Genomic DNA, 13,989 nt, shown 5'->3' with positions numbered 1-13,989 from the left:
ATCTGCCATTTTGTGCTCCTGCTCAGCCCTTCCTTCTGCATGTCAGACCTGTGTGGCTTGCATGGCTCTTCCAGTTTTGGGAAGCTTTTAATGTTTAATAGACTATTGTATTTTAATATTCGATTGGAAGCTGCCCAGAGTGGCTGGGGAAACCCAGCCAGATGGGCAGGGTATAAAATAAATAATAATAATACTAATACTAATAATAATAATAATAATAATAATAATAATAATTCCAGTTCCCCCTGACAATGTGTCCCACGTCAACTCCAGCCCTCACAAAGCCCAGCCTAGCTCACAAGCAAGCAAAGGAGCTTTTAATCTTACTACAGAGTTGGATTCCTCCATGGTTGGGTCTGTGCCCACTGCCTCCGAGTTACTGATGGAATCTTTGTGTGAATCCTGCTCCATGCGTTCCTTGACTTCTCTTAGGAGGATGCTGTACCGGTCATTTCCTACAGCAAGCACAAAGGGGTGAGAGTTTGGACCAGGGATGGAGCTGCACTTTCCAAGGAAGGTGGAAGCTCTAGGATACTAACCCCTACCTTTAACATTTATGGGTAGATCCACGCAAATTCTGGGGAAGATTCCTTCTCCTTTCAGGGTGATGAGTTCTGGATCCATGTGGGCCACCTGGATCTGGAAGGTTCTTTGGAAGACCTCCGGAATGCCAGGCAAATAATATACCTTCAACACCTGCTCCTTCCCGGATTCAATATAACTCTAGGAGATACAAGTGGGAGAATCTTGAATAGGTAACACTGCTCCTTGCCAAATAGAGAGCTGAGCAATCTTGCCTTCATAGAATGGTTTAAGTGGACAGTCTGGCATCTTCTTTGTCTTGGGCACAGACTGGATCAGTGAGAAACATTATGTTAGCCTGTTACACAGATGGTTGTGTAAACTCTTGCATTGTTTTTTTAAATTTAGATTTCCCACCAAATAAAAGCCAGGTTTAGTTACCAGAGACATCATGCAAATTAAGCACATTTGCTTTTGTCATTTAAATATACAGAAGGATTTGAGCTTTCAAAGAAATTCCTAAGTAAGGATTAAAGGAATAGTGTGGCATCTTCACAGACCCAGTCCCAGATTGATGGACTGTGCCAGTGTCTCCAGTGTCTCAAGTCTAGGGGCAGGGTTGCCATCTCCCCACCTTTTTGAATTTTATTGTTGCTGGAAATTTTACTTCTTCCCACCCAAGATGAGCAGGGACAGGATTTGGTGGGCATCTCACAGGCCTGCACTAAGAAAAGTACAGGCTTTCTTGGTGAGGCACCAAATAACTAAACACTTAAGGGGCATTTCCCTCCAGTTAGGAAAATGGTCAGTGCTCCCCTCTCTTGTTGTGAAAGAGAAACTGGCTCAATGCTGACCCACCTACAAGAAAGGAACCTAGAGCAAGTAGCAAAAGAGGAAGGCTCTCCACACCAAAAACCTCCCTTCTGACATCTATAGGATGGACTTCACCTCGCACAGAGGGGCAAGGGGGGGGGCCTGCTCAGCCTGAGTCTTTGTGAGATGAATGAGTTATCTTAAAGGAAAGCTCTTTCCAGAGAACAGACAGACAGAGAGGCCCAGGAAGGAAGGGAGGGAGGGAGGGAGGGAGGGAGGGAGGGAGGGAGGAAGGAAGGAAGGAAGGAAGGAAGGAAGGAAGGAAGGAAGGAAGCCTTAACTTAAAAAGGGTTCATGCTTGAAGGCAGATTCCACCTGAATTCTAATGACACATTTACAAGAGCCTGCCTTGCTTTGCACAATCTGCACAATAATTCAAAAGTCAAAATGCATAAAGAAGTGACCCTTAAACACAACAGCATCTATCTGGCTTCTGCTCTTACTCACAGAAACAGGCAGAGTCAGTGGCACACCAGGTGCAGGGTTGTTGGCTGAAGCTGCAATGGTGTTAGTCACAAAGTACTCAAATCCAACTTTTCCTGTATTTTTCAGCGTAATCTCAGTCACACATATCTGATCAAAAGGCTTAGGGAGAGAAAAGAGAGTGATGCCAATATGAACATGCAAACCTTTTGCTGCAATGCTGAAAGCATCTTGCCCTGAGTCCTTCTTTCCATCCCTCCTCTGACTCAACACCAACCAGCTGTTTGGGAGGAGATCATGTAATATTTCCAGCACCACATCATACATGATGCTCTGCACATTTGTAAAGTTGTCCAACCAGCACTAGTCTGCTGTATTTTGATGATCTTGTCAGCAACAAAATATCTCCAGATGTTTCATTTGAGCAGGACCCTCCTAAGTCACCAGAAATCTTATTTTAAGAAAGATTTGGTAGTGTCGCCTTGCATCCCTGAACCTGAACCCCCATCCCCCTAATCCTAACACCCTAACCTTAACCCGGTGGGGAATCTTTTTGGTCTGGCAAGCCAGATCTTTTAATCCTACCATGGGGGGCAACTTTGGCAGGGGAGAAGAATCACCTGCCTCTCGGTCATTTGATGCCAGGTGATGAACAGATGAGTTGTTTCAGTCACCTGCCAAAGTTGGCTGTGGGGTGGGGATAACGAACGAGCAGGATTGAACTCCCTGCACATCAGCTGATGTGTGGAGAGTTCAATCCTGCTTTCCGCAGGGGTCAGCTGCACAAGGTGGAGGGCAGGTGGAGGGAGTGGCCTTGTGGATCAAACCGTGCTGTAAAATTGGCTTTGCCCAACCCTGAGAGGTCAGCTGCTGGGATGACCTCTTCTTGGAGGGGTGCATGTATTAGAGGCATAAGGACCTGACAGAGGCCACCTGAGAATGGTTGGTTAATCAGAGAGCAGATATCTAGGGAAAGAATCTTCCCTACCGCCACCCCGGTTCTTGGGCTCAGCAAGCCTCTCAGGGGTATAAAGGCAGTGGAGGTGCACTGCAGGTTTTGCTGTGGTGAGGAGGAGGAAGTGGAGAGCCAAGGAGAACCCAAATTCTCTCCCTGAATATCACTTTAGGCAAGGTTAATGCAGGCTTAGTAGGTGTTGTTGAACTCTTTCAATAGGGCCCAATGAAGAGGGAAAAAGAGTCCTTTTCAGCAGGGTCCTTGTGGGGAGGGGGACAGACAGCATGGTTCTTACATAGAATGTGCAATTCAAGAAAGAAGCATGTAGAGTGGAAGTTTGAAGGGTATAAGCAGAAGCAACACCTGGAGCCTGAGAGCCCATTTTCTGAGGTATAAGAAATCCAGTGGACTTGACAGACACTCTTCCAGCTGAGGGGTATTGTGGGGTGGGATGTCATGTGGAGGGGAAGCATATATAAAGGCAAAGAAGTTGGGCTCCCTTTTGGGAAGTGGGTGTGAACTAGGTGTAAACAAGAAATGGGTGGGAGGTGAGGAAGAGGAAGCTTCCAGTGGTCTACTGTGATCAGAAGCATTTTTGTGTTCTCTTGCATATAATAAATACTTCAGAGGCAATTAGGAACCCCATTCTACAAGTTCAGGCTTGAAAAAGTCCCCATAAGACTCAACCCACCATAAACTTCTGCAAAACATTTTCATCATAGGATGGTGGGTTGGAGGAAAGCACAGGGGGAGATTTCAGCAAGGCATGTTTATTGGGAAAATAACTGAAGTGACCTGCCGGAGGCCTGCAGAGTCAAGTGTGTGCAGCTTTCACTTACCTGGAGTCCATAGTCAATCTCCTTCCTGTCAAATGCATAACTCACAAGGGAGGCCTCACCCCTCAGTAGGATCTCGTAGGTGGGGCCCCCTTCCACCTCACAGATGGCTTTGACACAAGCAACAATGTCAGCATGGCCATAGAATGTGAACGTCATCAGCTGGATCTCACTCGGCTCCAGCATCCCATACAGCGGCATGATGTCAAATACCTGATCGGGAAGAGAGAGGGGCAGAGGCTGCATGCCAACAAATGCCAAGATCCAGTTCAGGATGAGGGCAGCCAATGCAGCTGTGGGGAAAGCATGGTGGCTGCAGAATTGGCACCGAAAAGATGGATCTCCATACATTCTGACCTTTACTCAGGCTCTTCCTGTGCAAAACCCCATGTACAGCACATTTCCATAGGATGATTACAGTCTTGATCCTCTTCCCAGTGTCTTAGCCAATCCAAGTGTGATAACCAAGGTCTGAAACTGTTGTGCCTCCCTGCATGGGAAGGGTCTGGCTGCTGCTGCTGATCAGGCTTGTCTCCTGCCTTAGGCTTAGGAGGAAGACCTAGCTTCTTTGGGAGCAGAGGTCATCATCAAACACAAACATCGAGGCACACACTGGAGAGAGGGACTTTGGTGGGCTTCAGCCAGCATGAAGTGGCATAGCCACACACGGCTCCAGCTCTTTAGTCCAGCTTGGCCCAGCCTTGAATGATCAGCAGATGGAGACTGGGTAAAGGTTTGGAGAACTGGACCATCAGCAGGAGTAGAGCATTTAGTTATGATGATACTATGGCATCCCCTCCCCTTGTATATTAAGCAAGTGGCTATTTTATTTTACAGGCACTTGAATGCTCTTGTTTGCCCTGAAGTGTGACCACCTTTGGCTTATCAGATTGATCGCTGGACTGTTTTCAGTGTTGTGGTTTCTTAACATATTGTCTTATATTATTTTATTTTCACAGCTTAGAGAAAATTATTTCTGAGTAAGTTATATACACATATATTACATGAATAAATATAATAATAATGATAAAAACAAATTCCTGCTCACTTCTTCCACGCCTGTCAGATGATGATCATCTGCTTCTGCACACCACAGGACTTCCTTGGTCTCCACCTCGCTCTTCTTAGGAATTTCCTCTTCCCCATGATCAGCAGCTGGCAATGGGGACTAGAAAAAAGAGCATCGGGAATGTGTGCAAGAGGCAGTGGAGGTAGGTTGGCTTGAAGGTTTTCAGTATAGAAACCCAGACTTTGTCAATAAAAATATCAGTCAGGCCAAGGCACTGGAATGTTTTGCACAGCTGGGAGAAAATGTCAAGGATAAAACTAAGGGAAAACCTTCTAACATTCAGATGTTCTCCTCCTAGTAAGAACAGCCCCATGTCCTCCTGCCACATGAAACTTTTTGCAGATACTCACTGACTGCTCTAGCAGCCTCAAGACAGTCATAGAGAGCAACCCACTGAGCCCGTTCATATCAGTGGTACTTGTGCAAAATCACCCACAGGTCCTACGTGTGTCCTAACCAAGCCATGTCTCCAAGCCAAAGGTAAGGTGAGGTGAACAATTACCCTGGAGGCTGCCTTGGCTTCTGGGCTACTTTCTGCAGTGTCTGGAAGTTCCTTAGGGACAGTCTCTTCTCCATTGACATAGTTGATGTTTTCTTCTGTAGCTGCTTCTCTGGAGTCATAATATCGGGACAGAAATTTTACTTAATGTTTCTCAGGAAATCTGGGTATGGGTAACATTAATAGGGACACAAACGTGGTTTTGTATAAATATGAGTGAGAGGGTAATCTTTGGGGGCAGGCAAATGTGAATAATTGTGGGGAACATTCTTACCTTTAAAGTCTTGTGGACTGAGGGGTTTTGTGTTGATTTTTAACACACCCACCCTCTCCCCACAAGAAAAGGCTCATTGCTGCTTCTGTGGCCCTTATTGAATATTTGTTTGGAACAATGCTGCGGGGGGGGGGATAGGGGTGTGCTCCTGCATGTTCTGTTTCCTCGCCTTGAACACAAAGGTTGTGTGCACATACCATACATTCAAATCAAGAATCCTGGGAACTGCAGTTTGTACTGGGTGCTGGGAATAGTAGGTCTGTGAGAGGTAACCTTCTGTTCCCAGGATTCTGTGGGGGAGAATACTTTGAATGTATGTAAGCAGTGTAAGAAGCCACAGTTGCACTGCAGGGAGGTATGGTTGCAGATGAAGCTGGTGCACTTGGGTCAGAAAAAACCAGAGCATGACTCTGGAGTGGAGTGGCAAGAGGAGCTTTGCTGTATTTCACTTACAGCCGCAGCCGATACATTAAGGAATTAACTGCTCAAGCTAAATCCCTGGGATGGCAGAGAGCAAGAGCCCCCTAATCTGTCGTCTGCTCTCATTCTCAAAGTGTGGCATAGCAGGCAGAGTGATGGGCATGGACCACCTAGTTGTGCAGGGCCAAGACACAGACTATGCATTTCTGAGGGCTAGTGTACAAACCTCTCAAAGTCTTTGGTCTCATTGTGACTCGTAGTTTCTTGTGGCTGTGGGACCTCCTGCTCAGTGGCTGCTTCCTGTTTAGGAAGGGCTGTAACATCTCTGGGGCTGAATCTGAAAAACACAATGCCATTTTGATTTGATTTGCTTGTATTTACTAGTTGTATTCCACTTTCCCAACACCCACACTGAGCTCAAAGCAGTTCACAACAACAGCATGAAAAACTTAAAATTATGATCACTATAATATATATTAAAAAACCAACAGCAGATAAAGTAAGGTAGAAAACAAAAAAATCATCAGATTACTAATATGATTCACTACCAACTCACAGTGATTCAAAATAGTTTCTGAGCACCAACCCTGTGCCAGTTGATAGACTCTCTCTAGGAAGGGGCTTCTTCATTCTGTGCAGCAGCAACGCTGTCCTGACCCCTACTTGATGCAGAACTCAAACTCTGGTTGCAGTTTGTACCCAAATCTTTAATGCTCAGATTGGTGCAATACATAGGCAAAACACTGTTCAAAGGCACAGTAGTTGCTACACATGACTAAACAAGCAAAGATGTTGACTCAAAAACAACACCCCCTTACCCCGCAACCATGTTGTAAGAAAAAGGGGTGGAGACAACATATCATGGCAAGTGGATTTGGTCCTTAGTCTGGGCAAGCAACCTAGCACTTCCCCAAGAAAGTTGGACCAGCCTGTCTGCTTATGCCTGAGTTGGCATCTCCATGGTCTAGGCAAGATATTACTGCCTCCTCAGAAGTGGATGTGACAGCTGGGACTGGACATGATTTCTGGCAACTCCAGAGGCACAGCAGCCAGAGTGATAGGCAAGGTGAAGAAGCCAGAATCAGCTTCTGGCCAGGAGCCTCTTCCTCTGGCTCTCCCAATCCGGGTAGAGACCTTTCCAGCCCACTGGATCCCACCCTGGAGTCATGTCAGCCACTTCTCTTCTCTGTCCTGGCCCAGCCAGCCCCCTCCCACAGGGCTCATGGCAAACACATTCCCAAAACAGCTAACAACACAACCTCAAAAATCCGCATCAACACTTCATTCCAATTAGCAGTATAATAGCAACCAATTTCAGATAACAATCCATTCTGACAGTACTATAGTAACATTGCAACATTTTTAATGCATTATATAATAGGCAACATCCATCAATAAAACACAGTATGAGCTGTTATTATTAATGGTAAAATATTAAACCAGAGTCCGATATGATTTATATGCCTCTAAATAACATGAGCAAGAGAGGACTGAGCTCCTCATGTCCTACTTGTGGGATCCCCACAAATATTTGGTTGGCTGGACTAGACAGATCTTTGGTCTAATTGAGCTGAGGTCTTATGTTATCAAGAAGCAGGGAAGCACCCAGTGAGAGTCAGGTTTCACAGTACCTGGAACATTTTCCTAGGACAGCACACATCCTGCCTCTTCGTTGCCACCCTATCCTGCAGTTCAATCTCATCTGATGTCACTTGAACACCCCTGCTTTCTTTACCCCCCCTAGCAACTCTTAAAGGGGCTGGAAGGAAGAGGCTTCTGGCAGATTGGTCAAGAGGTTCTGCTCAGGGCTCTTCGGCTTAGCCTTAAACTAGCCTTCCAATTTTTTGGCTTGCTCTCCCTGTATCCTCAATTTAATGCAATGTGACCTCATGCAACATGACTGAGCCAAACATCAAAGCCTCACTGCAGGCATGAGGAGGCCCCAAATGCATCTACAAAACTGCTCATCCTATCTCCACTACGGGGCTGCAATGCACAAAGCAGAAGGATGGAGATGCGAGGGAGCTGGGAAGGGTCCAGAAAAATACAGATAACTTCACTGTAATTGTTTCACAGGGTGTCAAACAGAAATAAAGAAATGCTGAGTATAATCACAGAAATCCCATCAGACGGAAACAAGAGCAGACACAGAGTTGGCAATGATTTCTATATTGATGGGGCTGGCTTAGCCAGCCAGGGCACACATGCCTCAAACATCTGAAATCAAAGGCTCATCAACAGCCAATAACATCAGAATATGCCCTCCTATCCTGCTAGTTCCCAGGCCAATTATGTAAACAGCATGGAATCAGTTTTGTTTTGTGCATAAGGTCAGGAATATCAGAAAATTCCGCCTTAAGTCAAGTCAAGATCTCCATCCACCTAGCCAGCTCTGCACAATCTTGAGCAGGGAAGGCTGTTTCTCATTACTTGTTATGGGATTCTATTAACTGGAGATGCCAGGAGTGGATCCAGAGATCTTCTGCATGCAAAGCACATGTTCTGCCAGGGATCTGTGCCTTTTATGCCTAGAGACTGGATGAGACATCAAGCTGAGGAAAGAGTATAATTGTCAGAAGCTCAACAGCAGGGGTAGAAAACCATTTTTGGCTCCATGCGCCTGTTGCTGGGATCCAGTTCCCAACCCATGGAGTAAGACAATGGTGGGAAATATGCAGCCCTCTAAGTGTTGTTGGACTCCAAACCCTACCAGCCCCTGCCAGACAGCATGGCAAATGGTTAGAGATGATGGAAATTATACATGGAGCAATTTAGCCGTGTGGCCCTGGAGCCTGTTTCTTATGAGGCAGAAACCCTTCACCACCCAACGGTATCCTCTCAAGACCCCTGATTCTCCTTCCCAGAAATGCCTATAAATCCACCTTGTTTTCTGCAATTGACATTCATGCTATTTAGCCTGGGATGTCAGAAGCAAGCCCCAGGGGAGCTGGCTATACAAAGCTCTATCCCCTATCAAAGAAGCTATCAGCCTTCAGCTCATCAAACTGTTCTCCAGTGATGGGAAAAACAAAGAGAAAAGTGTTGTGGTATCTACTTGGCTGCTCTTCCTTCTTGTTACTTCCATTACATTTGGAAGGGTCAAGGTCTCCATGAGACTTTTGGACAATGAACATCCTTGCCTCAAGGAGCACACAACCCAATGGCTAACACAGACAGTAACACTAATTGACATGAGGGTCTGGGATGGGAACAAATTGGTGCTAAAGAACTCTGAGGCCAGCGGGGGTGTTAGAGCAGAGGCTTGGTCTCAGACTCCTGCACAGCCTCGGATAATATTTCTTTCACTGTCAGCAATTTAAGAGTCCTAGAGAGCTGGAGGATGCATGGGGATTTGGGAATGGGGAGCTATTTATTTTAAAATGCAAAGACTCCAGATATTCCAAGGTAACTAGCCAACTTTAATAAAACATGTATAATCCCCTCACCCCAACACACACACACGGACACACACAATCACAAGATTTGCCCTGGGTCCCTTTGCTATGCCACAGAAGATGTGGTCTGCCTGCAATCCCATTAAATCCCTGCATTCTCTTACCACATTGCAAGAGAGTACAATGCAGCCACCTGGAACAGAAAAATGTATTGACTGGGCTATGGGAGGGAAGAATAATTTTCAGAATCCTACAGGCATGTGGAGCGGAGGCGTAGGGGACAGAACACATGTATATTGAGGTCTACAGTCCAAACTGTGCCCCATGTAAGCAGCCTTAATAACTAATCTTGTCTGGAATCTCTCTTTGAGAAGTTATTTGTTCTGCTCTTGAACTCCTGTTAAGTACATGACTGCTTTGAACTGAGTCAGGCAATCAGTCTGAGAAAGATGGTGATGTCTAATACGACTAAAAGTAGCTTTCCAAGTCAGAAGAAAGGCTCCCCCCCCCCCCGGTTATGCAGATATTCTTATTGTAATGTGAAAGCACTAATAAGACATCAACTTCTTTTTAAAAATGGAGATGCCAGGCAGCGATTAACCTGGAAGCTTCCATGTGCACAGCATGTCCCCTGCCATTTGGTGAAGGCCATCCCAGGTCTAACTGCATCATCCCTTTAAGATGTTTTGTGGGAAAGAGGATCAGCTTGTTTCTCCATAGGACAGACCTTCTAGGCTCTTCATTATTTATATTTGTCTGTTACCTATGCAGGGATGTCATCCCCTGGCCTTTGCTATGTAAACCTTGATTGACTAGGATCCCAAAGGAGGAGCAGGAGGAGCAAGAGGAGGAGGGGGAGCAAAGGACAGTAAAAATGGGGTATGTTAGTATTTCTGAGTCCCTGAAAATGTTTATTTATCTAATTTATTTGGATCCTTATAAAATTGGGAACAGTAATCCATCAGAACCCAGAAGTGCTCGGCTTACTGAGCATGCTTCACATATGGTGTATGTGTATATACAGACAGACAGACATCATTTTAGAGATTTACACAAATTGTAATATTTCCCAGATTCATATATCAATAATTTACAAAGTATGGCCACCTCTGAACTAACTTTGTTTTATAGACCAAACTGGTCCGCTATTTCTGCTAATTCAAAGCACTTCAGAAGCCATTCCCATATAGATTTGTAGATTTGTACTACTCTGGCTGCAATTACCAAGACTTTTGCTCAATACATCTGTTCCACAGACACATCACCCTAAATCCAATTAAATATTACCAACACTGTAGAAAGTTTCAAATGTGCTCCTATCATCAATGTAACCTATTGCATAGTTTGTCTCCCAAAATCATAGGCATGTTGATGTTCCCACCACATATGACAAGTGATCATTTGCTACACATGTGGTGTTTTGTTAATGCTGCATGCCATGCAGAATGGCATTTGCCCCTTTTTGCAGCATGAATCTCCTACTCTGCATGTTAGCATGAGGAGAGTGTGGGGAATAATTCCAGAGTACTGTAATGCAGAAAAACGAAGTGCTTTCATGTGAACTCTCCTAAGGCGGGTAGGGGGAAATGAAAGGTTAAGACTGAATAATTAGATGAAAACCATAAAAGTCACTGCCCTAATTATAAGGTCCAGAAATAAAACTAAATAAGTCACATTCTTCACCCCTAGCTGAAAAACAGATGTTAATCTGAATGACAATTAGTTACTGTGATGAAAGGCACAGAATGGATAGAATAGCAGTGACCTGTTTTTTAGCTACCAAACTGTCAGGCTGCATTAGCTGGATGTAATTATACACATGGTAGCAAAAGAGAAATAATATCTGACAAGCTGTGCTTTCTTCCTGGCCACTTCATGGCCAAGTGAAGGTGCTAACAGCTTGGAGGCTCCCTTCAGGCCCAGCTGTCCTCCGGATAGTCAGGTGGTGCTGACACAAGGACCCTGTGAAACAGCCGGGAAGCCTAATTAATACACAAAGAGAGAGATGAAAAGAAAGGGGTCAACCAGCATCACATCCGGAAGGTTAATGAGGAGCCTTGCAGAATGAAGGGTCTAATCCTGTGAGATGCTGGTGATTCCCCTGAGCACCGCATGTGGCAATTTCACCTTCACACAGTCTTCTGAAATGCCAACATGCCATAGCATGGTTAGAGAGTCTGAAGGTGTGTGTTATAGTAAATAATGGAGGACTGGCTGGGGAAGCCAGAGAAGAGACCAAAAGCCTGGTTCCATGATGGTGGGTTGCAGTGATATAAAATATTTAAGCAACTTCACAGGAGGTGGAGATGTGTGGTGATATGTGGGGTGTATGCACCATGTGTCCTGGCTCCTATCCCCAAACACAGAAATAGATACTCTTACTTGTATTAGATCTCTCACTTACCATTATTCAAGTATTGGTACAGGCCCAGCAGCAGACAAAAGGCTCAGGGGCCATAGTTCAAGAGCAGGGCAAGAAGTTCAGAACCAGACAGAAGCAACAAAGATGTCCCAACAAGTTTCCATGACCTGTCACACCCAGGTGTGGTGCACTCACTCACAAGAATCTGCTGTCTTCAGGGAATGTCAGAATTGTAAAAATGTGCTTCTAAAGGGTGGGTGGGCCTGCTCCCATCTACGAAGGCAGAGCCTGGTTTGAAGCAACAAGACTGCACCCTCCTGTTAAGTCATTTCCACTTCCAGTAGTTTCTCCCACCTTGGCTGCTCTGAGCCCTCCCAAATTTTTGGCAATACCTGATATCCCTGCTCTTTGCCCCCAAGCAATAGAACCTGGGGTAGAAAAGGGAGATCCTCCCTCATCTTACTCAGGTACTACTCATTCAGCCCCTACTTCTTCCTCCACCACATATGTCAGAGCTTGCCAACCCAAGTCCAATATCGATAGAGCTGTGGGGTTTACAACACCCAGCTCCATGCGCCTCTCCTGTGACCTTCAAGCCAAAGGGAACCTCCATGGCCTCTCTGACCTATCCCAAGGGTGCAGATACTACTAAATATTAGACCTATGAGAATACCTAGATAAGAAGCAGTTCTACCTAATGCTGGGGGCACTGATCATATTTTGAGACTCAGGATTTCACCACACCTAGGAAGGAGGTGGGCTACAGCCTCATATCTATCATGGCTGACAAGAGCAGATTGCAAATGGGAGCAAGGGAGGGGGCTGTGGACCGCTAGAAATGGTTCAGCCTTTCTACAATCCAGTATGAGCAAAGCCAGAGGTTTCCCTATAAGAAAGTAAAAGAAGGAGATGCACAACCAAGACACCTACCTGCCTTCTAAGGCTTTCACTTCACAACCGTTCTGATTTTACATTGCAGCCGAAGAACTACCAAATCAAGCTAATAATATTGGGAATGCTGTGTCTAGTTCTTTATATATACTTATGTGGAATCCCAGAGTACAGGTCAGGTGTAGGAAACCTGCACATGTTGCTGAACTATAGCTCCCATTATCACTGGACATTAGCCATGCTTGCTGGGGCTGATAGGACTTGCAGGTCAGCAACAGCTGAAGGGCCAAAGGTTCCCCATACTCAATAAAGATACAACACTGGCAAAGACTCCCTAGTGCAACTAGGAAGCTAGCAAGTGAGAATCATACACAGGTTTGAGGAGCCAGGAAAGCACACAAGCCCAGTGTGTGCTGGGAAAACAAAATATTCCTGCTTTCCCTGAAGGAAAGTCCTCCGGTTCCCCTGAAACAAATTTGTAAACAATGTGCATTTACTATGTAGGAAACTAGCAAGATGGCTTATATGGAAAAGTCCTTGGGATCCTGTAGATCACCTGATGTTGCAAGGACCACCTGAAGCCACCACAGAACAATATCATGGTTCATCCTCTTCCCTTCCCATAGCTGATTTAAGGGATGCTGTCATCCTCAAGTAAAACAGAAATTTGCTGAAATGGAAACTAGAGCATGGCTCCAACAGCATGTCCTCACCTTGCCTGTCTGCCTTGCCAAACTTCCTCCCCACATCTTTTCTGCCTGGGGTACTTGGCTTGCTCCTTTATCCCACAGAGTCTTTGGCCAAGCCTTGGAGTTAAATGCAGCTTCTAAGCCCCACTGCCCTCCAACCATCCTCCTCCTGCCACTAGGGACCCACACCTGCATTTGTTTGCTTGCTGAAACACTGAAGATGAGGAAGGAAAGTCTCTATGAGCAGCCACGGTAAAAATGTGGCCTGGGACTCTCTAGTGACAAAACCACCAGCCTCAGAACCAGAAATGCTTTGGGTTGGGGTTGCATTTACAGTACTTCAAATCTATCTATCTATCTATCTATCTATCTATCTATCTATCTATCTATCTTGCTTTCTCATCCTTCAGACTCTACTGTTTCCCAAACAGCTACAAACTGCATTGAAGGGACGACAGCACTCAGTGTCTGACAGAAAACACTTGGCACAGACCAGGATCAGACTCCTTAATGAGCTCACGAGGAGGAGTGCCTCTCAGTGGCTCCCCCCACCCACCCTCCGCCAGCCAAAAAGGCCTTTCCACTGGGTTGGCTTATGTTTTCCTCGGGAAATTGTTTATTGATGTTATTCAGAATGGCAGACCATCAATGCAGTTGTTATGTTTACTGGACTTCCTGGGGCACTGTGGAAAATCCGTTTGCTGCTGTAATTAAAATAACTGCACGAAGGCCAAGTTTGAGAAAGCAGCAGCACTGCTGGTTCATATTTGCAAGGAAGAAG

At 45.5% G+C, this 13,989-nt stretch overlaps 1 protein-coding gene across 1 annotated transcript in view; it reads right to left on the bottom strand.

The window, feature by feature from the left end:
- The window catches only part of HYDIN (HYDIN axonemal central pair apparatus protein), a 138,761-nt gene that overhangs the window by 62,298 nt on the left and 62,474 nt on the right, over positions 1-13,989 (bottom strand). The window contains exons 24-30 of the mRNA XM_053399391.1: positions 6,098-6,208; positions 5,181-5,289; positions 4,658-4,777; positions 3,613-3,822; positions 1,843-1,980; positions 546-723; positions 328-455 (exon numbers count right to left, since the gene is read on the bottom strand). Of these exons, the coding sequence (XP_053255366.1) occupies positions 328-455; positions 546-723; positions 1,843-1,980; positions 3,613-3,822; positions 4,658-4,777; positions 5,181-5,289; positions 6,098-6,208 (994 nt within the window). The remainder of the gene's footprint in view (positions 1-327; positions 456-545; positions 724-1,842; positions 1,981-3,612; positions 3,823-4,657; positions 4,778-5,180; positions 5,290-6,097; positions 6,209-13,989) is intronic.

Source organism: Podarcis raffonei, chromosome 8 (genome assembly GCF_027172205.1).
Source record: "Podarcis raffonei isolate rPodRaf1 chromosome 8, rPodRaf1.pri, whole genome shotgun sequence".
NCBI classification, from domain to species: domain Eukaryota; kingdom Metazoa; phylum Chordata; class Lepidosauria; order Squamata; family Lacertidae; genus Podarcis; species Podarcis raffonei.
This window is presented reverse-complemented; position numbering and strand designations above follow the sequence as displayed.